Source organism: Notechis scutatus, chromosome 2 (assembly GCF_049901735.1).
Source record: "Notechis scutatus isolate UNSWTSFEM ecotype Mainland chromosome 2, rNotScu1.2, whole genome shotgun sequence".
NCBI lineage: Eukaryota > Metazoa > Chordata > Lepidosauria > Squamata > Elapidae > Notechis > Notechis scutatus.
Window position 1 is genome coordinate 90,528,469 of NC_142010.1, and position 20,543 is coordinate 90,549,011.

The 20,543-nt window shown below is 38.9% G+C and overlaps 2 protein-coding genes across 4 annotated transcripts in view; one reads left to right on the forward strand and one right to left on the reverse strand.

Annotated features, from left to right (window-relative positions):
• STK10 (serine/threonine kinase 10) overlaps positions 1–9,587 on the reverse strand; it is a 77,441-nt gene extending 67,854 nt beyond the window's left edge. The window contains exon 1 of the mRNA XM_026688263.2: positions 8,936–9,587. Coding sequence (XP_026544048.2) covers positions 8,936–9,091 — 156 coding nt within the window. The 5' untranslated portion in view covers positions 9,092–9,587. The remainder of the gene's footprint in view (positions 1–8,935) is intronic.
• Positions 9,588–9,634: 47 nt separating this feature from the next.
• Positions 9,635–20,113, forward strand: EFCAB9 (EF-hand calcium binding domain 9). 3 transcript variants are annotated; one of them, XM_087955444.1, is made up of 6 exons: positions 9,635–9,924; positions 10,656–10,760; positions 13,745–13,908; positions 16,453–16,601; positions 17,119–17,295; positions 18,668–20,113. In XM_087955444.1, the coding sequence occupies exons 4-6, from the start codon at positions 16,509–16,511 to the stop codon at positions 18,821–18,823; spliced, it is 426 nt and encodes a 141-aa protein (XP_087811570.1). In that variant the 5' UTR covers positions 9,635–9,924; positions 10,656–10,760; positions 13,745–13,908; positions 16,453–16,508; the 3' UTR covers positions 18,824–20,113. The 3 variants fall into 3 exon arrangements, with proteins under 3 accessions (XP_087811570.1, XP_026541401.1, XP_087811571.1); XM_026685616.2 differs by lacking the exons at positions 9,635–9,924; positions 10,656–10,760; positions 13,745–13,908 and adding an exon at positions 14,446–14,581; XM_087955445.1 differs by lacking the exons at positions 9,635–9,924; positions 10,656–10,760; positions 13,745–13,908 and adding an exon at positions 16,234–16,369.
• The last annotated feature ends 430 nt before the right edge of the window (positions 20,114–20,543 follow it).

Below are 20,543 nucleotides of genomic sequence, written 5' to 3' on the forward strand. Positions count from 1 at the left end.
CTTTACTGTAGTCTTTGACCAACTTTTACAGTACTGTAAAAAGAAAAATAGTTTGGTATAACAATTAGTTATTGTGAAAAACTTGATGGGACAATCAAATGACATATCTAATTAAAAGTCAAGAGTGTAATGTATAGAGGGATCTATTACCTGCTCCAATCCACTACATCATTGCGCCTAATAATAAGTTGCTATCATGTTAAGTCTTATGACTAAATCCTTCCAAATACCACAAATTTCCTAATTACAAAATGTTAACAAAGTGTTCTGGTTTTGCTTTTTCTCCAATGGATGGTAGGAAGGTTTTGGTATGACAAATACTGAGCTACCCTCTACTTTGATTTATGTATTAGATCAATAGCCTGCTTTACTTTAGAAGCTTAAGGAGGCTTCCACTGAAATGTCACATGATTCACCCAACCACAATAGATCATGGCAGACTGGGCTGACAAACAATAACTAGCCTAAAACTGAATTTCCATGGTTGAAGGTGGATTTCAACTTCGATCCCCCAGTCCTAGTCCAGCATCTTAAAGGTAGCACACTAACTCTCAATCTGAAGATGAACAACCTAGGAAAGCTGTAACAAAATAGCGCTGCACAACACACACGTAGATTAGCACAATCTACCAAAATAAAATTACTCCAAGCACAGAATGGATTTGTTTGTTTACTATGCATGATCTTGCAAGCCATTTGAGCTCCATCCAATCTCCATGCTAGCCTGATAAATTTATGAAGTCACCAGGAGTCAATCTGAAGACTTCATCGATTTAAAGTTGGGTAGTAGGACTACCCAGAGGGTAGAAGGGATGGTAGAGACCATCCTAGATCATTGGGGCATCACATAAATAGCAATGACTGGCAATGCTCATCATGACAGTCATCTTGTGAATGAATATGCCCTCCTGGCAGCAATTTTATGAGAACGTCCATGTCCTCAAAGTTCCAAATATATCCATTGGTCCAGAAGATTAATGAATTAGTGCAGAGGCCAGGCAGAGTAGGTATGATTCCTAGAAACAGTCACAGCCAACCTTCCTTTATGAACCAATTTGACTTGTAGGGATTGCATCCAATCTGCATTTTTGGCAGTCTTATGAAAGCTATTTGTTGTTGCCTTTTTCCAGTTTTTGACTCCCCCATCTTACATGGACTGTCAGCCATAAAGGCAGCAATTTCATGGTTCCAGCAACATACTTTGATATTATAGTCCTGAGGAGAGTTCTAGTAGGACAGCTGCAACTTGCTTCATTATCTAGATCAAATTGCCAGCAAACTTCCCTCCATTGTGTAATATCTACATTTCTGATATGTAAACATGCTGCCTTTCCTTTATTGTTCAGAGCCAGAAAATATCTAGGAGTATAATTAAAGAAAACATGGTTTAGCAAAATGTTTTCTTTCCCCAGCCCTGCAAAAACAAGATGCTCAGAATTAAACCCATGTTGTGCTAAATAGAACACAGGATATATCTGGATGTTAGCAGTCTTTTCCCCAGGAACTACAAAGAAAATATGTGTGTATTTACATTTTCTGGGAGAGGGTGAGGACTTAGAGGCATTCCCTCTCCCTCTGTTGACAGCATAGTTAAAAAAAGGGGGGGGAGATGACTATAACAATTATTAACACTTCCTAAGATCTAGTTATAGTTTCTGGAATTTATATCTTTCTTGTTGCAATTATGTCCAGCTCCATTAATGAAATACTGAAATACATAGTGTGTCATGCTTCTGGCATTTCCAATATTATGCGTCTTAGTCCATTAAAATAATCCAGCAAAAGAAAATGTTTTTCACAGTGTAAAATTCTATTCTTTGATGAAGAATTCTGAATTAAAACTGTTGTGTTTGGAAGCAACCATATTCCTATTCTGTTAATTCCAGGAAACATAGCATGAATATACTTTTATTTTCTCAAGCGTAAAGCGACACCACAGCCAAGATGCTGATCTCAGAGAATGGGAGGTTCAAAGAAGAGAAAGGAAAAAAAACTCTAGTCTCCTTAACAGGAAAAGCATCTGGAGCTTCTCAAAAAGTAGGATTACGAAATATTTGGGTTAGCATCTCAACTGTTCGAACGACTAATTTTGTGTTCAGGGCCAGATGCAGATGGCAAATACAAATAAGCTTAAATTACAGCAAGACAACAGCCATCTGAAATTGGAAGTTAAGAGGGTGTCTAAAATTGAGTGGAATATTAGCAGAGTGGAGTTTTAAAACGCCTCTCCACCATGTATGCAGGCCAAAAAAGAAAAAGAATAAAAAGGGAAAATAATCAGCAGGAAGTTACTTCAGTACATTGTTTATTGGAGGAACCGAAAGGCACACAGATCACTGTGTCGAAAACACATCCTGTCCCCTATCCTGCCACAGTCAGATTATCAAGGGCGTTGGTGTTCTCACTGATATCACAGTGCTCCAGAGCTGAGCAATTCACCAGAGACCCACAGATGATGCACAATTATTCTCCCTCTGAGACAATTCTTTCACGGGACACATTCATGTTCAAAATGTTTGAAATACTGCGGAAGTTTAACCTGGCTTGGAATCAAATTGTGATGGCCTACAACATAATTGTGAGATCCTTGTATCGGTTTTCTTCTGCTACTTATTCTCAACTTTATTACACTTTAACAGATTGTCTGCAGTTTACACCAGTAGTCAATTTTATTTGGAGATTTTAGTCCGAGCATCTGTTCCTTGGAAGGAGAGTTTTGAGAAATGAACAAGCTGCTCAAGCATTCTGAATGTCAAGTGGCCAAGAGTTTTTTTTTTTAACTCTGCTGAATTTAACCTTCATAATCCATCTTTTTCTTGCCTGTTCACATAGTTCCACAAACAGAAGACTAACAGTTTTGCCCATCTTTATGTTTCAGAACATTTATTTATTGGGGGCGGAAGGGGAAAAAAAAGGGCAGCTATTAATAGCACTTTTTTCTGTGGCAGTCTCTGCCAATTTACTATATTCTACATGTGCCAAGAAACTCTAAGTATTCCTAATCAGTATGATTCTTAGGAATGATGGTGGCAAATTTTGACAATTGTAATATAATATGTCAAGTATTCAATTTATCCTGACATTTGTTGGACATTTTTTCCTACCAATAGCAATTACTAATGTAGAATGGGTGACAGGAAAATGAAAAGAACAGTAAAAACAAGGGGAAAAATCACTCTTCCAAGGTATTTCAAACTGTAAACCAATGGTTTAAAAACCAACATCAAAGCCAGCTAACCCAAGTAAAGATCCCCAAAAATGATTTAAAGCATCTTCTAGAGCAGGGGTGTCAAACTCCAGGCCCGTGGGCCGGATCCAGCCCACGGGGTGCTTGGATCTGGCCTATGGGGCCACTCTGGAAACAGCGAAGGACCAGCCCATGATGCCTCTGCCATGATACCTCTGCCTCTGCAGCCCTCCCGAGCTCCGTTTTTGCTGGCAAAGTGCTAGCAAAACAAACTACTAGCAAAAGTGGCATTTGATCACACAAGTGATGTGGAGCTGGCCATGTCCCCCCTGTCTCCCCACAAGGTCAAACGGAACCCTGATGCAGACCTCAGTGAAGTCGAGTTTGACACCCCTGTTCTAGAATCATTATTATTACAAAAATTTCAGTACTGTAATTAAGGCATGTTTTATACTGTATTGCCTAATTTTCTTTTTATACCTTCAAGTTACTTTGTGATGCCTGACAACTGCCTGGACATTTCTCTGCAATTTTCCTGGCAAGATTTCAGAAGTGGTTTGTTATTGCCTGCTTGTTAGGACTAAGAGAGTGACTGGCCCAAGTTCATCCAGCTGTTTTTTTTTTGCCTAAAACAGAACAAGCACTCAGAGTCTCCTGGTTTCTAATTTGATGTCTTAACTACTACAGCAAACTGGCTCTCTCAATAATAACTAGTAACACTAAGGAATCGTATAGATCATTAGTGACAATCCTACCTATGGGGAAAGTAATGCAGCAATACAATTTTGTGTATATTTTCAATTGAACTCAGACCAATGGAATGCAAAAGGATGCACACAAAAAATCTGACAGGCAGTACACACATTATATTTTAAATACTGTTTTAACAACAAAGACTATTTAAAATGATGTTATATGCATCTAAGTATTCTGTGAGTCTTAGACACCCACATAATATGTCTTGCAATCCTGCCTACCAAAGTAAGGTGTACAGAACTATGAAACATTTATTGCTTGGAAGACCGAGCCCTCACAGAATTTTGAGCTGATTTTGGATTGAAATAACAAAAGTAAACTGCAAAAAATTATTTGATCATATTAATTTCTTTTATCATCCTTAAGATAAATTTTCCTCAAATGTGTCTTTCTTGATATTTCCATTACAGTGTGATTATTGCCTACATGATAACTAATTCCTAGTCATTCTCTTCAAAATCAGTTGTCTCCCACTGATATTAATACCAGGAACCAAATATTGGTAGGAAAACAAAGCCATGTTTCTTCCTTATCAGATAGGTGGAAAGGAAATGGGAACAAGTCTCCCAGGGATTTTGTACAATACCAAGAATTGACCATTTCTAGTCAAGAAATAAAACTCCATTTGTTTAGAGGGGTTTTTTTTGTGTGAAAGGGATTATATTAGCATGCATCTTGATAAGATCTGGTCCCTTGAAAGAAGAAACATTCATTAAATGGCATTCTACAATGAACATTCTTTAGTATCAAATTCTGCTCATTTCTAATTTAATAATAAGCACTTATTGTGTACTTTCTTGGCAGAATCTATTTGTGAAATAAGAGATGTGTTTCTTTGGATAAATCTTCTCTTAATAGCCAGACATGAGAAGGAGAATCAAACTGGAAGTTCTCTTTGTAAGATAGATGAGTTACAATTTCTAGGGCCATTATATCATTATTTTTGTAGAAAGGATAATATTGTTTTCAGAAAGTCAATGTACATAGTCCAACTTCTTCATTTTAAATTTACTGCATTGAGGCCCTATCAACTAGACCAGTGTTTCTCATGCCCCTACCCCTATGGAATTCTAGCCTCAGCATATGTAGGGTAATACGGCTGAATTATATGGTAGCGGATCCACAATTATTTTCAATGCATGTTTGGCAAACGCCCAAAAAAAGAGGGCAGGGTGATGATGATCACATAAGAGACAAGCAAATTTCCATTTTTTTCAACCATCAAGTTCTGAAGCCTCCCAGTGTAATGGAAAAGGCAGCATGATTTCTTCCTCCTACATGTTAACAGAATGATTTTTCCAGATACTATTATTTAAAATTTATTATAGCTACCCACCCTAGGCAGCTTACAAATACAAAAAACATTAAAAAGGTTAAAAACACAACACCACCCAGGTAGCCTGGACTAAACCGGTGCAATAACAAGCCAGTCCAGGTTCCATACAAATACATCAGTCTCAGTCTTGAAACCAAAGCCAGATCTTAAGAGCTTGTTTGGAACTCCAGGTCACTGTCTATCCCTGTGGTGGGATCTTGTCCAGAGGACAGTGACAGAGAAGACATGCTTCCTTGGTCCTGTAAGATGACAATATTTAATAGAGGGAACCTGGAGCACACCCATTCTGCTGGAACATACCTGGCCGATAGAAAAAACTGCAGATAGGCAGTCTCTCAGATAAGCAGGCACTATGCCATGAAAGTAACGACGGACAACTTACACTGAACCCAACTGGTCATCAATGCAGTTCGCATAGCAGTAATCACACATATCAAGAAGCACTTGTTACTGCTTGTGACATTACATTTTGTACTGGTTGTAGCTTCTGGATGCTCTTCAAAGGCATTCCCACATTCAGCACATTGCAACCATCCAATAATGAAGTGACCAGGACCTGAGTAACTATCTGAAGGGCCTCCTGGTCAAGGAAGGGGCATAACTGGTACTCAAAACCTTTGCAAAGGGCCTCCCAGCCATAGATGCAATAGCTGCAAGTCCAGAAGGATACCCAAGCTATGCACCAGTCTGGAATGGGAAGTATAACCCCATCCAAGACCAATAATGGAAATGTCCCTGACCCGAGGGGATGGCGGGGACGACGACATACAGGCACAGCCATTCAGTCTTGTTAGGACTGAGTTGAAGTATGTTCTGCCCCTTGCACCTGAACAGCTTCCAGACATTGGGTCAGCACATTGATACCTTCACCTAGGCAGCCTAGTGTTGAAATATACAGTTGAATATCATCAGCATGCTAATGATTCTGAACAATTGATGATCTGGTTTCATGAAGATGTCAAAAACAGGAGAAAGAAGAGAGCTTTGAGCCTTGAATGAATGAATGCAAATGAATGACTTCTCTCTACCAAAGACAAAGATGCCATTTGTCTCAGATAATTCAAGGAATAATGAAACCAGATCTGACCAATAATATAATAAGGCCTAGAATCCTTGACATGCCATATACTTATCCTTGAATTATCCAAAAAGTGGCCTTGACTGGACTTGAAAAATCTACAAGTAACATCTCTCCAAATTTCAGTGTATTTCCATTGAAAGAGAATATTAGTTGAAGGCCTCCAAAAACATTAGACTCCTTAGATTCCTCATTTGTCTATTATTTTGTTATCTCTTTTACAGTTAGATGCTATAACAGATATATACAATTTGTATAATAAAGCTGCTTGCTCTCTTTTTCATAACCAGAGCAAGCCGCTTTATCATACAAATTGTTTATACAAATGAAACTATAATTACGCTAGTTACGACTACTACATTTTACAATACTTCCAAATAGCTGTGCCATCATTTCAGGCACCGGAAGACTTTCTTTTCTTTGCCTCCATTATTCACACAAGCACAATGCTTTTCTTTAGCAGCAGCTTATCATTTATCAAACTCCTGATCTGACTCCTTGATGGAGGATGGAAGCTAATGAACCTTCTCAACTCAGTTTTTTGCACTTCTAGTGGCCATGTGAATTCTTATAATGCAGCTAGAACATATATCAATCATGAGTTCAGAGAGCACCCATCTCACATATTCTGAGCAGATATATTGGAGAAGAATACTTAGTAGTCCTGCAGGGATTATTGCATTCAGCTGTTTTCAAGTCTCTTTCTTTGCCTAATGTTTAAGAATTTGATGTCAGTATAATACGGTATTCTATGCAGAAATCATGCCCAATTCTCAGTTATTTTCCAAAAATACCTAGAAGAAACTGAACATTTTCAAACCATATTAACAATTTCCACAGTGCAGCCTTTCTTTTGTTTTGGGCGCAATAAATTCAGAAATCCAAACTACTTCTTTTCATTACTAAGCTGTAAAGGAGCCTTCTTGAGCTTTACTTTTATATCCCTTAGCTTGCTGCTCCAATAATCCCACAGGCAGCATGACCAAATGGGGATTATAGCTCAAGAGAAGTGATGCCTATCTGCATCTATACATTGATTCACCTATTTATCAATTTATTAGAGCATTCCCTACCCTTAGGAATTCCAAACAGTATGGCTAATTTTGATTCAGTAGATGCATTCCTCAGACAAGAGGACCACTCAACATAGGAGCTTGTCTTGCAAGCATCTTCCCTTGGACAACAAGTCTTGCCATTTTCTTGGCAGTTTCTATTCATAATTATTAATTGGATTTGGACTGCTGTATTGGAATACCTGAAAACATTTATATAGCAAAAATGGAAGATAATGTTACATCCAAGAAATTAAGGCAATCTGAACAGAGAGAGAAGAAAAATGCCTGTTAACTTTTCTCTCTTACACAGACCATCTTTCAAAACAGAAGTTTCTATTTCATATTTTTGGGATGGGCCACGTGTGATTCTCCAGATATTTGTTGAGCTGCAACTTTGACCATCCCCATAATTCATTTATAGTAGCTAGAGTGATGTAATGAAAGGGAACAAACCATGATGTGGCTTGATTAGATATATGGGGCTCAAACTTATTTTGAGGCCTATGTTGCAAAAATAATCTAATAGAAAAGGGGAGACAGTTAACTATGAATACAGAGAGCAAAACATTGAACTGAAAGACTCTTCCAGATCTGGACAGCCTCCTTAATTTGAGATTATACCACACATTTATAACTCAGAAGACATAATCTTGATGTTTGATGCATAATTATACATGTCGCTGGATGAAGAAAGTACAGAGCCATCGAGAAAGAGAATGCAAAATCTCCCCTCCCATCTTCAGTTACTATAGCAAATGAGTCTTACAAGTGTGGGAAAAGTACAAATTTATACATTCTCCCAATCTAGTATCACTTCTACAAAGAATTTAAAAAAATGTCTATAACTGTTAGAGAAATTTATCTTAGAATTATAGATTTGGCTGATATATTACACTAACCCATAATGTGGTTTACTTCATTTACCCACACTCTGTTGTATCCAGCCACTGTAATTTGCAGACCATGGTTTATTGCTCAGTGGCTTGTTATGGCTTGCTGCCACTTCCTCTGCCCTGAGTAGCTTGACAAGTGGCAGCCATAAATTGAATAACTAAATAAAAAAAGCCGCAGAGATGATATGGAATGGGGCATTTTCTAAACTATCATGGGAACCCCTAAACTTAATCAATCCCTTTAAAAGATTTATATAGCTTTATATAAAATGTTACAAAATGTTACATAAAGTATAACATTTATATATGATAAATGAAAGCTGTCCAGCTCTAGCACCAACACACACCTCTCCATGGTGAAGCTGCCGGAAATGATCAGAAGTTCTGTTGGTTTGGCATCTTAAGTCCATCATGCTTACCTTGCACTCCAGAAGAGAATCTTCGTTTATGTTTGATACATACCTGAACAAGCTTTTCCTACTTTACACACCCACCTCCCTCACCTTCTCCACTTAGGGATTCACCCCCTTCCCTCGGATGCCGTTGGTTCTTCCCTGAACCTACTCCGATGTGCTCGTCCGACCCCGACCTCCCCCCCACCAAATATCCCGTCTCCATCTTCCTGCATACCTTGTACACCTTGCCGAAGGCGCCGTCGCCCAGCTCTCCGACGATCTCCCACACGTCGTTGGGATCCAAGTCCCGGCGCACGTGCTCGTATTCTTTGGATCGCCGCTTCTCAAAGTTAGAGAGGCGCAAGATGCGCCGGAAATTAGCGAAGGCCATGGCAGCGCCCGGAGTTGAGCTTCGAGATTCTCACCATCGACGTGTCAAAGGAGAAACAAACGGGGGAAAAAAGAAAAGAAAAGAAAAAGAAACGACTCCGGAGAAAGCGAACCACCGGGCAGGCTGGAAGGGGCTAATCTTTATCGAAGCCTAACTTCCGAGGAAAGCAGCCGAGCCAGTTCCGCCCCGGTGGGTGCTTTTTATACGGGACTTCGGCTGAAGAGAAAAGCCCAAAGGATGCTTCTCCCTGCCGGTTCCTCCGCCGAACGTGGGGGCGCCCCCCGCTCGCCGGGCTATCTCAGGGCGGAGGAAGTGGCTCCAATTGCAACCGGCCAGCGGGCGAAAGGAGCGCTTCGGCGAGGTGGAGTGGCCAAAGAGCGACCCAGCCAGCCGAGTCCTTAAAAGACTTTCGGGAGAGGCGCTTCACCTGCTAAGTCGGACGGGGGCCAACACCTCCGGCCTCGCTGGCCGGCCCCGCCCCTCTCCGCCGGGACACTTTCCAGTTCCTGAGGCTCCGCCCCAGCACGCGTTCAGCTGAGTTGCTCCCTCGCGCGGGTCGCGTCAGAGCTGGGTTGAGCCCGCCCCGGGTCCTCCTGCGCGGCCCGCCTTTCCGCGACCCCCTACCACAGCCATGGCCCGTTCCTCCTCCTCCTCTTCTTCTTCTTCAAGAAAGGAGGGGGGCGGTTGGAGACTTTGCAGCCCCCGGCCTCGTTAAATTTGGCGGGACAAAACCGTAGTCAGATGAACGGGGACCGCCGAATACCTCTTCCGCGTCCGAGTGGCTTTCCTTCCCAATAGAGCTGCTGAAGAATCCGGGGGGGAAGGATTTGAAGGTCCTAATATTAAAGAGCCGTTGCTTTGCCCTTGGGAGAGGCGAAGGGGGTGTGGGGGGGAAGGAAGGGAAATTAATCATGCTTCTGAATGAGATTTTTTTCTGAAAATTGTCAGGCTGAGTTGGGATAGCGATTGGGTGAGTAAGACACAATTTCCTGAATGGCTCAGAGAAAACGAGGGTTGGCTAGGATAGCCCAAGCGCTTTAAATAACAGTAGGTTGGAAATGCCTGTCAGTAAGTATTGTAAAAAAAAAGAAAAAAGAGTAGTAGGTGCTCTCCAGTTTTCCTACATTGGCCACACAAAACTGGAGCACAAGCTGGGTTTTGTATAACTTGCAAGTTATACAAACCCAGTTTGTGGTCCAATTTTCTGTGGCTAATGTAGGAAACTGGATCAAGCAAACCTGAGTAAGCTTCAGCATGATATTGACAAGTGGCAGGTTACACACACTTAGTTCAGAATAGTTTTTAAACAGACATGGTTCATCCCTAAAGTTAAGTCATGATGTAGCTTGCTACCTATTTGTATTAATGCAATGTATGGCTACAGGTATCCTCAGCTTATGGCCACAATTGAGCCCAAAATTTCTGTCGCTAAGTGAGTCACTTAAGTGAATTTTATCCCACTTTGCGACCTTTCTTGCCACAGTTATTAAGTGAATCATTGCAGGTGTTAAGTTAATGACATGGTTGTTAAGTGAATCTGGCTTCCTCATTGACTGCTTGTCAGAAGGTCACAAAAGAGGACCCTAGGATACTGCAACTGTCATAAGTATGAATCAGCTGCCAAGCTTCTGAATTTTGATCACATGACTCTGGGGATGCTGCAGCGGTTGTAAGTGTGAAACCTGGTCGTAAATCACTTTTTTCAATGCTGTTGTAACTTTGAATGGTCGTTAAACAAACTGTTGTAAGATGAGGACTACACGTGCTTTTTTGGAAGTGTGCTGCATTTTAAACTTTTCAAACTTGGAATAAAATTGTAATAAGAAGTGGGATAACTTCTTAATTGGCCAGTAATCCCATTATTGTGCTGACAAAACTGTAATAAGGATGGATTTTATGTCCCCTTAATTGATAATTAGCAACCTCTAGAATTTACAGCATCTTTTCTGCTCCTTTTTATTATAGTATATTGCTTTAAGTTTTGATACATTATATTGCTTCAATACAAGGATGTATAATATTAATATTTTTAATTTTGTTTAGTTATTGTAATTGTTTATTTCTCTAACTTAAGCAAAATAATAAAGCGAAAAAACACTTTGATTACTGATTACTACATTTTGTTATTACTTAATTGTGTGTGCATCTATGTGTGTGTATGCTACTGTAGTTAATAAAAGGGCAAAATAGATAAGCAATACAGATTTAGCAAGAATTAAATACCAAAAATAAAAAGGGGAAAGAACAATTTAGGATTTTTTCAAAAAAGTATTTGCTGATTTGCACTATTGCAGGCATTTAAATTCTCTTACAACTCTCACTGTAAGTAATATGCTTGCATACCCTGCTGTATGATGTTATATACAGCAGTGGCCCCCAACCTTTTTTGTACCACGGCCTGGTACCGGCATCACAAAATGATCTACGGACCGGTACCGGCATCAGCACGCATGACTAAGGCACGGCGAGCTGAGCGACCGGCCAGCCAGCCGTCCCCTGCTTCTCCCCGCCACCTTCAACTCCTCCTTTGTACCTTTTTTGTGCTTTTCAGGCTCTTTCTTAATCTCCTGAGTAACGCGAGACTCCACCGCCCTCGGGACGGCTCTTCGTTCGAAGCTGCCCCCCCCTTCGACGAAACTAAGGTGCGATGATTCCTTCAGCACCCAAACATCGCTTTCCAACAACCGACGACCGACAAGCTCACCCGGAAGCACTTTCTCAAGCGCCGTCGAAACAAGATGGCGGTGCCCAAGCAAACCGGCGGCCCGGTACAAAATGATCCACGGACCGGTACCGGTCCGGGGCCCGGTGGTTGGGGACCACTGATATACAGTATGGGAACCATTCTTAAATTTGGTTGAACTTCTATTATGTATATATACTGTTGCTTTTGTCTTTGCTGCATATGTTCCAAGTTTTTAAGTTTCCAGTCAGATGCTGTCAGGAGCATGTTCATAGCATTATCCAGCCAATTATTGAGAGAAAGTGAGAGAAAACAATGGCACAATGAAGGTTAGATGACACTGGAAGTTGCTCTGAATGGCTGGTATGGAAATGCTCCTAAGTGGACCACTAGGAAGGAAATGTCCAGTGTCATCCAAGTCCACACAATCCCAGTGCAGCAGAAAGGTTAAATACTCAAGGACGCTGTGTAGCCAGTTTTGGTTGCTGCTGAACTTCTCATCCAAAAAACCTTCCCTGACCCTATTATTGTTATATCTTTTGCTTCTTTTCATACCCAGTTTATAGTCACAGTAAGATTAGATTGACTCATTTGGGCAAGCTCAGCCAAAGTGGTTTAGCTATTGTGTGAACCCAGGATTCTATGTTAATTTACTGTATGTAATCTATGGTATATGCTGTGAGAACATAATCTAAATCTTTGTTATTCCAATGTGTCAGTTTACAGTGCCCATTATGACATCAGGAACTCATACAGACTTGTGGTATTGTTGCTTCCATTGATTTAGCAGCTTTGAGAATAAGATTTATAAACTTAGTTGCAGAACATAGGATAGACAATGCTGCATTTATATCATAGGACAGATTGTGTGAGTGGAGCGCAGCATGTAGTCAACCAGTATAAGATAAGATAGATAAGATAACTTTGTCATTTTTTTACTGCAAGCACACCGGCCCACCTTAAAAATGAATTTCTGTTGCCTGCTCTCAAGAGAAAGTGTATATCTATCCAAACGCATACATAAAACACATATGCACATGCTAGATACATACACAAATATATACCTGCAACATACATATACTTTTAAAATAATGGGGCCAAAATGTAACCTCTTTATCTTGCCTGTTCTAAAAAAAAATGATGAAGGTGGCCCTTGCAAGGCACTCATTTCATCCCTTAAAAATACCCCATCTTTCCCCTCACTCACTTTTAGTAAATAGACTCTGACATTGTGCAGAAAGCCAAGCCTTCAAATTAACTGCTGCATTATATTTCTTCTACAAATGGGCAAAGTTATGTCCAGATGTTTGGGCCTCAATTCCTATAAATCTATCCAGCATGGCTAGTAATTACATAAGGGAGGTTAGCAAAGTTATCTACATAGTAGATATATTCTAAGTACCTATATGATTTGGGAGGGTCCTGTATTTGGAGCAGACCACAGTCTTCAACATGTCTTCAGAGTTCCAAAGCTCATAAGATCTTTGTGTTCTTTCTTGAATATTAACATCTTGTGAGCTTTGGCACTCTCATTCTGTGAGACGCCTGCCTTGTGGAAACTGCACCCCCCCCCCACAAAAAAATTGTTTTTGTCTTTCTGCCTGAATTTGGCAAAATTTTGGAGAAGACAGTCAAGTTTGTTTATCTCGCAAGATTTTTAGTATTTTAAAAAATATTTTTAATTTCATTTTTAATCTTGCATCCAAATTTATCCATTGAAATGTTTTAGTTATTTTTTTAAATAAGAAATGTTGACGAATATAATCTAGTAGAGACATCTAGAGGAACTATGTGGAATTTCAGAGCTCGCTTACGTATGGTAGATGAAAAACAGGAAAATAACAATCTTGTAACATCCTAATGATTCTTATTGTACAATAGTATAGTAGAAAAATAGCAAAATTTAATAAGTAATCTGCAATCAGAAGATTTGTAATAGAATTTTAGTCATAAATTTCCTTACTTTTCAGCAATAAAAGTCTGAAAACCGGACATAATATACATATGAATGTTTGAGAAAGGGGAAGAGTGGCATTGTCTGGAATTCTTGCCAGCTGGGAAATACTGGGAATTAAAGTCCACACATCTTAAAGTTGTCAAATTTAAAAAATGCTGGTTTAGCAGAATGCAAATGGTAAGTCCTTGTTAGTTTCTCAAAATACTCTCGGCTCCCAATTTACCTGGCTATTTTTTTCTGGTTAGGAAGCGTACTTCCAAATAAATCCCATCCAATTTATCCTTAGAAGGCCCTATGATAATGAGATTTAGAAGCCATTTGTTTATATAAAGATGATAGTATTGACAATTTTCATAAGGATGTATTTGGTCCTCTTGAAGAACTGTTTAAATGTTACATGAGGAAGGGAGTGTAACAGGCGCCATTAAAGTGTCTGCAATACCATTGCACTGGTGCCTACTGCTCTTGTAGGGAAACTAAAAGAATTAGATTGATGTTTAATCTAGCCGATAACTTCAAATAGATAGTTAAACACAAAACAGAAATGTTTCTTATCCATCCTTGTTCTCTGGGTGCAAAACTTTTATAAACAGCACAGAAGTCTTTTTTTGTCATCATGTTCTAATTCCAGGGTGGAATTCTGGGATTGTAGTGTTGACATCACCATGGTCAATTCCAGAATTCCAAATATAAACATAATTCTTCTATGGCAAAATGAGGCTGAAGCCAAAAAGCTTCTTTCATTTTCTGTGCTTAGATAAAATATATTGCTTATTATCTGTCAGAAATGCCAGAGCTCTGACATCTTATTTTCATCTACTTGATGTTCATAAGAAGAACACTTTGAATAGTAAGTAGGATACGGAAGCTAAAGAAAAGTCTATAAAAATGAAATATAGGATTATCATTACTGTATTATTTCCTTTTGAACATCTTTAAGTATTGGGTTTTTTTTCCCAACCTCATTGAAATGAGAAAACTGAGTATACTTCATTGAATATCTTCAGACTTGGAAGTTAGATGATACTGCTATGTTGAACAGTTTAACATTCATGTAGGTTGAATTATCAAAGATGAGCCCAAGTAAATTGCATTACATGCCTCTCTTGTTAGTGTATTCCACTAACTTTTTCTTACTTATCCAAGTAACTGTATTTCCTTGACATACTCAACTATGGCTTAATCAGCCATGATTTACTCAGCTCAATTATGTGTGGATTACTGTGACAGATTAAGGTTAATTTAATGTAGATTAAATACACAAGTTGAATTTGCACAATTTACTAGGTTAAATATGGCTGTCTAGGCCGAGGTTCATATATCATGCAAACATAACCCCTATCTAGAATTAGGAGTTCAAAGTTGATCTAACTGTGACAATTCTGTGGCAAAAATCAGTAGACTGATAAGGAATTGGAGAGGTTATATTCTTAGCAGTCATCTGGTTCTTGAGGCCACTTGGGATTTATCTGTACCTTCAAGTTCACCTGAATGAGAGTGCAAATGGGTGTGGAACCTTTTTGGGACTGCTGAAAGGATTGTGTTGTAGACAGGAAATAAGTGGTGTCCAGAATATGGACCTTGCTGTCTTCAAGGAAAGAGGACCACTGGTTTGAAAGGGGTAAAAGAGGCCATCTATCATCTATGTTATCTATCTCCTGCATTCTGATTCAGATGAACCTGAGGGTAAGATCACCCCCCCCCCAAGTGACCACAACTAGTTTCAGAGTTAATAACTGACCTTCAGAGTGCTAATGACCAGATGACTGCTAAGAATTCCTCCATTCCCCACAATTCAGCCAGAACTGAAGGAGCTTCTTGGATGAGAAGTGAAACATCTTCGAGGAAAAAACAAAGTCCAGTCGCCTTTTGAAAAGCACCTTTGGGAGAGGTTCTTTGAAGCCGTGCTGAGTGAAGCACTTCCTTGAAGTTGCTTCACAAAGCAAACTTCATGGTGCAGCTTTTCCAAACATGGTGCCCTCTGGATGCTTTGGAACTAATCCCCCAGAATTCCAGACTGCATAGCAATTGGGACAAGAATTCTAGGAGTTTCAGTCCCCGGTGATCTGGAAGTGGTTCCAGAGTGGGAGTGCTGCATTGGGCTGTCTCAAGCAGAGAAAAGGACAGACTGCTTCCAAATGTAGGAAAACTGGTTTTCATACTTGTTTCCAGGAATGTATACCTCTTCATTGAAGGCAGCATAATTTATTGATTCTGTGACACCACCGTGCAACTTATTTTAGGTTGCAGTTAGAACCAGGAATGTACATATATTCAATTATATGTTTTAAATAAACTTTTTCAGTAACATGTGGAAAATGTCTTTGAGAGATTGTTTTGAAATACTGACATCCACTCTTATTTGGTCTGCTGTTAATCAGTGGCTGAGTTCAAACATTTAACTAAGCCAAAATATGTTGTTAGATTTTGGCTACTCTGTTGTGGGAAACATTATCACTTATTCAGTAAACCATTATGTATAAATCCAATCAATATTAGCTGCTGTATTGCAAGTTGGAATATATTAGAGTTACCAGATTTGACTAGCAAAAATTAAGATGGCTACTATAAGATATAAACAAAATTTTTCTGTACCATCATCTGAATTTTTGCAGCCCATATCTGGATATTTTAAAATGTACAATATACTATTATTAATAGTCTTATTAATTACAGTAGACCCTTTGCACACACAATGCTTAACACCACATTGTTTTTCAGATCTGCAGTTTTACCACTTCCTTCACCATGTAACCAATCTGTCCAGACCTCAGATCATGCTGGTCTTTGATTTACTGGATTGGGATGGTAAAGGAGAGATTGGCTTTGACGAATTCTACATGTTGGTGTGCATCATAATGGCACATGAGGTGAGTTAGCTAGATTGCTGGATGTGACTGAAGAAACATTTGGTTTTGCAGTGAAGTCCACCTTCATCATAAAATCTATTTTTCACTTATATAGCAGGATTTTTAGAGAGGTTTTGGGGTGCTAATGAAGAAAAATCTGTTTTGCATTTTCCATTCTGCAAATGGACAGACAATTCTGAATTCAATTGTTCACACAAGGTGATTTCTCATTTCTGATTTCCCAGTGAAAAATCTTACATATCTTTACCTGTTCCTAAATTAGTAACTCCCAACATTTGGCCTCTTAATCACACCTCTAATTAAACCCTATCAGCATCAAGCCATCACAGAAAGTTGGTAGTGTTTAAACCCTGTTCTCATCCATGAGGCTTACTCTTGTTCACATTCAGATTACCTTTTTAGAAGCATTTCAAGTTGATTTTTTTCCTGATATCTATCAGTAATGTTTAGTTTTAATGTTTGAAGAGACTGAAGTAGTAGCTCTTATTGCTGTTCTTGCTTTTCTGTCTTTGACCAGAACCATCTTGAAAAACAGTTCATGTATCGTCATTCTCATGCTGTTTTTGAGTTGCTGGACATTGATGGGGGCCATACAGTCGCTCCAGCAGAGTTCCAGGCCACACGCTTCCTTTTCAACATTAGAAAGACTGAGCTGAGCCAGATATTCAAGGACTTTGACATCTCAGGGGATGAGGTAATAAAAAATAATGAACACAGGAGACAGGTTCCTCCTTCCCAGCTGTGTCATCTATCTTTTGTAAGCCAGAAGCAACCCCACCTAATATTTTAACTGTGCTGCCCACCAAAAACTTATGTTCTCCTGGTATGCTAGTCCCTCTGCTATGTTTAAAGATCATGGTCAACCAGAGTGTGTTTTAGCCAGGACTTGTTGGAAAAAAAAACCCACCACAGTTAATTTTGTAGCAAACATGATTTATTTGGGGATAATTTTTGGCTTATCTCATGCTCAAACTCTTGCTATTTTTGCTTTGCATTTCTGTGAATAATTCCACACTTAATTTATACACAAATATGGAATGTTCAAATTGGCGCAATGGAAGGGCTGTCATTTTAAGAAGGCATGATATCCTTTCTAGCCTGTCAGCCATATGTAACATGATTTAAGTTCATGTGAATGTTATAAAGGGTCTTGGTAATTATGGCCTCTTCTTGTATCAACATGGCAGCATCCACTAACACTGAAACTTTCTGATCCTCATATTGCATCAAGGTTTAATTAATTTAGAGCAGAAGCTCTGAACTGGCTTCCTCTGTAAGAATCAGTTACTTACTTGCAAATTCTGTAAATTCATAAGAAATTCTATTTGACTCTTTGTTAAGATTACATGAAACTTCAAGCTCGAAAAAGTTTTATCACTTTACTCTGTTTTAACTTTTGATAACATGGCCCATTTCAGAATTCAGTATGCACTGGAGAATATCCACCCACTGAGTTTGGATGTAGCTTCTAATAGCTGGTTAGGAAGCTATAGTCAACTGTTACTTCAATACACTTACAAATGGAGACTTCATTCAAACAGTATTGAAGTAAAATTCACCTTCCAATCCAATTTACTTCTGTAAATAGAATGGTGAAGTGAGACTATTTTCCTTTGTAAAAGGATAAATGCTTGGTATTATATTCAGGCAGTTCTATGGACTTCTGAGATTTAGTTTGAAGACTATTAATAGAGGAGGGAGGAAGAGTGAAGTGGGATACCATTTGAAGAGTGACAGAAATACCTTCTGGGGATTACAGTGGTACCTTTGTACTCATTGCTAATTGATTCCAGGAGGCATGATGAGTATCAAAAACAATGAGTGCGAAACAAATTTTTCCCACAAGGAATAATGTCGTGAGTCATAAGGCAGCTAATACTGACAAGTTCTAACTTGTGTGTTGAGTACCAAACAAACAATGAGTATCAAGACAAAATGTTTAGGTCAAAATGCGTTGAGTACCAAATTTGATGAATTTCAAAGCAGTTGAGTACCAAAGTACCACTGTACTTTATAAGCCTGCTATCTATATTCCACTGAAATACTATTATTTTTTGCTCCATTAGCAATTGAACTACAAGGAGTTTAGAATGTTTACGATCTTCTGCATTGATAGACAACAGAGGAAAGCAAAAGATAAACTGAAAAGAGAGATGGCCAAAGCAGCAGCTGAAGTTGAAGCAGAAGAGTATGCCGATTTTATCAGATTTAAACAGAAGTAGTTCTAACAGCTTACAGAATGAATCTATGACAGCTCTCCAAGGTTCAGCCAAAAGTATGGTGATTAAAACCAAATTTAAACCAAAAGGATGGTGATAAGAAAACCTTGCAACATGTTCAAAACAAGAAGATACTAGTGAGAAGTAATAAGATGGTATGCTGTGTTATGGAAATATTCAATGTCCTTTAAAGAAAAAACACCTTTTAAAGTATAACCTATTTAGAATAAATAAATAAGGCCAACAATCAAAACAATTGATCAGTTATTGGGATGAATTGGGTGCTTTTTAGAAAAATGGAAGAATTACATGGAGTATATTTAAAAAGAGTGGGATAATGGGACACCTTGATCTAGAAGGGATGGATGAAGTATCTGGCAAGTCCAAGCTCTAGGCTAGCTTGAGAAACCGAAAGACCCACCCTCCTGTCAATCTTTTTCTTTACTTAACATGGCTGACCTGGGAGAGGAAGCCTTATCCCAACTAGCCTGGAGCTACTTCAGACCAAAACTAACTCCTTTTAATGCCTTTATTTTATTTTACTTTATTTGGTTTGTCAATTGCTTACAAGATAATAAGTATATGAATACATGGATACACATAAGAAAGATAAAAGAAACAATAGGATAGGGATGGTAGGCACATTGGTGCACTTATGCACGCCCCCTACAGACCTCTTAGGAAAGGGGTGAGGTCAATAGTAGAAAGTCTAAGGTTAAAGTTTGTGGAGTTTGTGGAAGAAACCACAGAGTCAGGTAGAGTATTCCAGATATTGATCACTCTGTTGCTGAAGTTGTATTTCCTGCAATCAAGTTTGGTGCGGTTAATCATGAGTTTGTATCTATTGTTTGCTCTTATATTGTTATGGTTGAAGCTTGTTAGGAATATAAGTCACCTAACAGGTATTTGGGTTAGAAATATATAAACCAGGATAAATATTTTAATACTGTATCTTTAAGAAAATGCAAAACTGTAATTAGGTGTGGTTTCTCAAACGGCCATAAGATGGAGCCAGAAATCTGGTATTAGTCTTAGTCTCAGAAGAGAGTGTGTCTGAGTGAGTATCTCTGTTTCCTTCTGTTGGAAAGTGTTGCTGTTCCTCCATTTCTTCTAATTGACTGATATTACTGGATTTGATGTAAGTCTGATACTGAACTGTTTATGATACTGGAATTTGATATTTGGATTATCCCTGGATTGAAAACTGACTGATTTACTTGTGAATGACTTTGGTCTGCTTATTTTGAACTTTGGTTAAACCTTTCTGGAAGTAAAAACATTTACTGTACAGTGTATCAGTGTTCTGTATGTGTATTATTCACACTACTCTCAAATACGTCTCCCTGTATGCACTCATTCTCCTAATGGGGAATTACCTCAACAAAGCTGAAGTATTCATTGACAGATAGGACATTGCAATGTATGATTTTATATACTATACTTAGATCGGACCGAAGGCGGCGTAGTTCTAGATTTTCTAGGTCTAGAATTTCAGGTCTGGTGGCATAAAGTATTCTGCAACAAGTAGAGGAGTGGAGAACTCTTCTTGTGAAATATTTCTGGACTTTCTCAACTGTGTTAATATCAGATACATAATGTGGATTCCAGACTGATGAGCTGTATTCGAGTATTGGTCGAGCAAATGTTTTGTATGCTTAGTTAGTAGTGTAATATTACCAGAGAAAAAGCTACGTAAGATTAGGTTAACAACTCTTGATGCCTT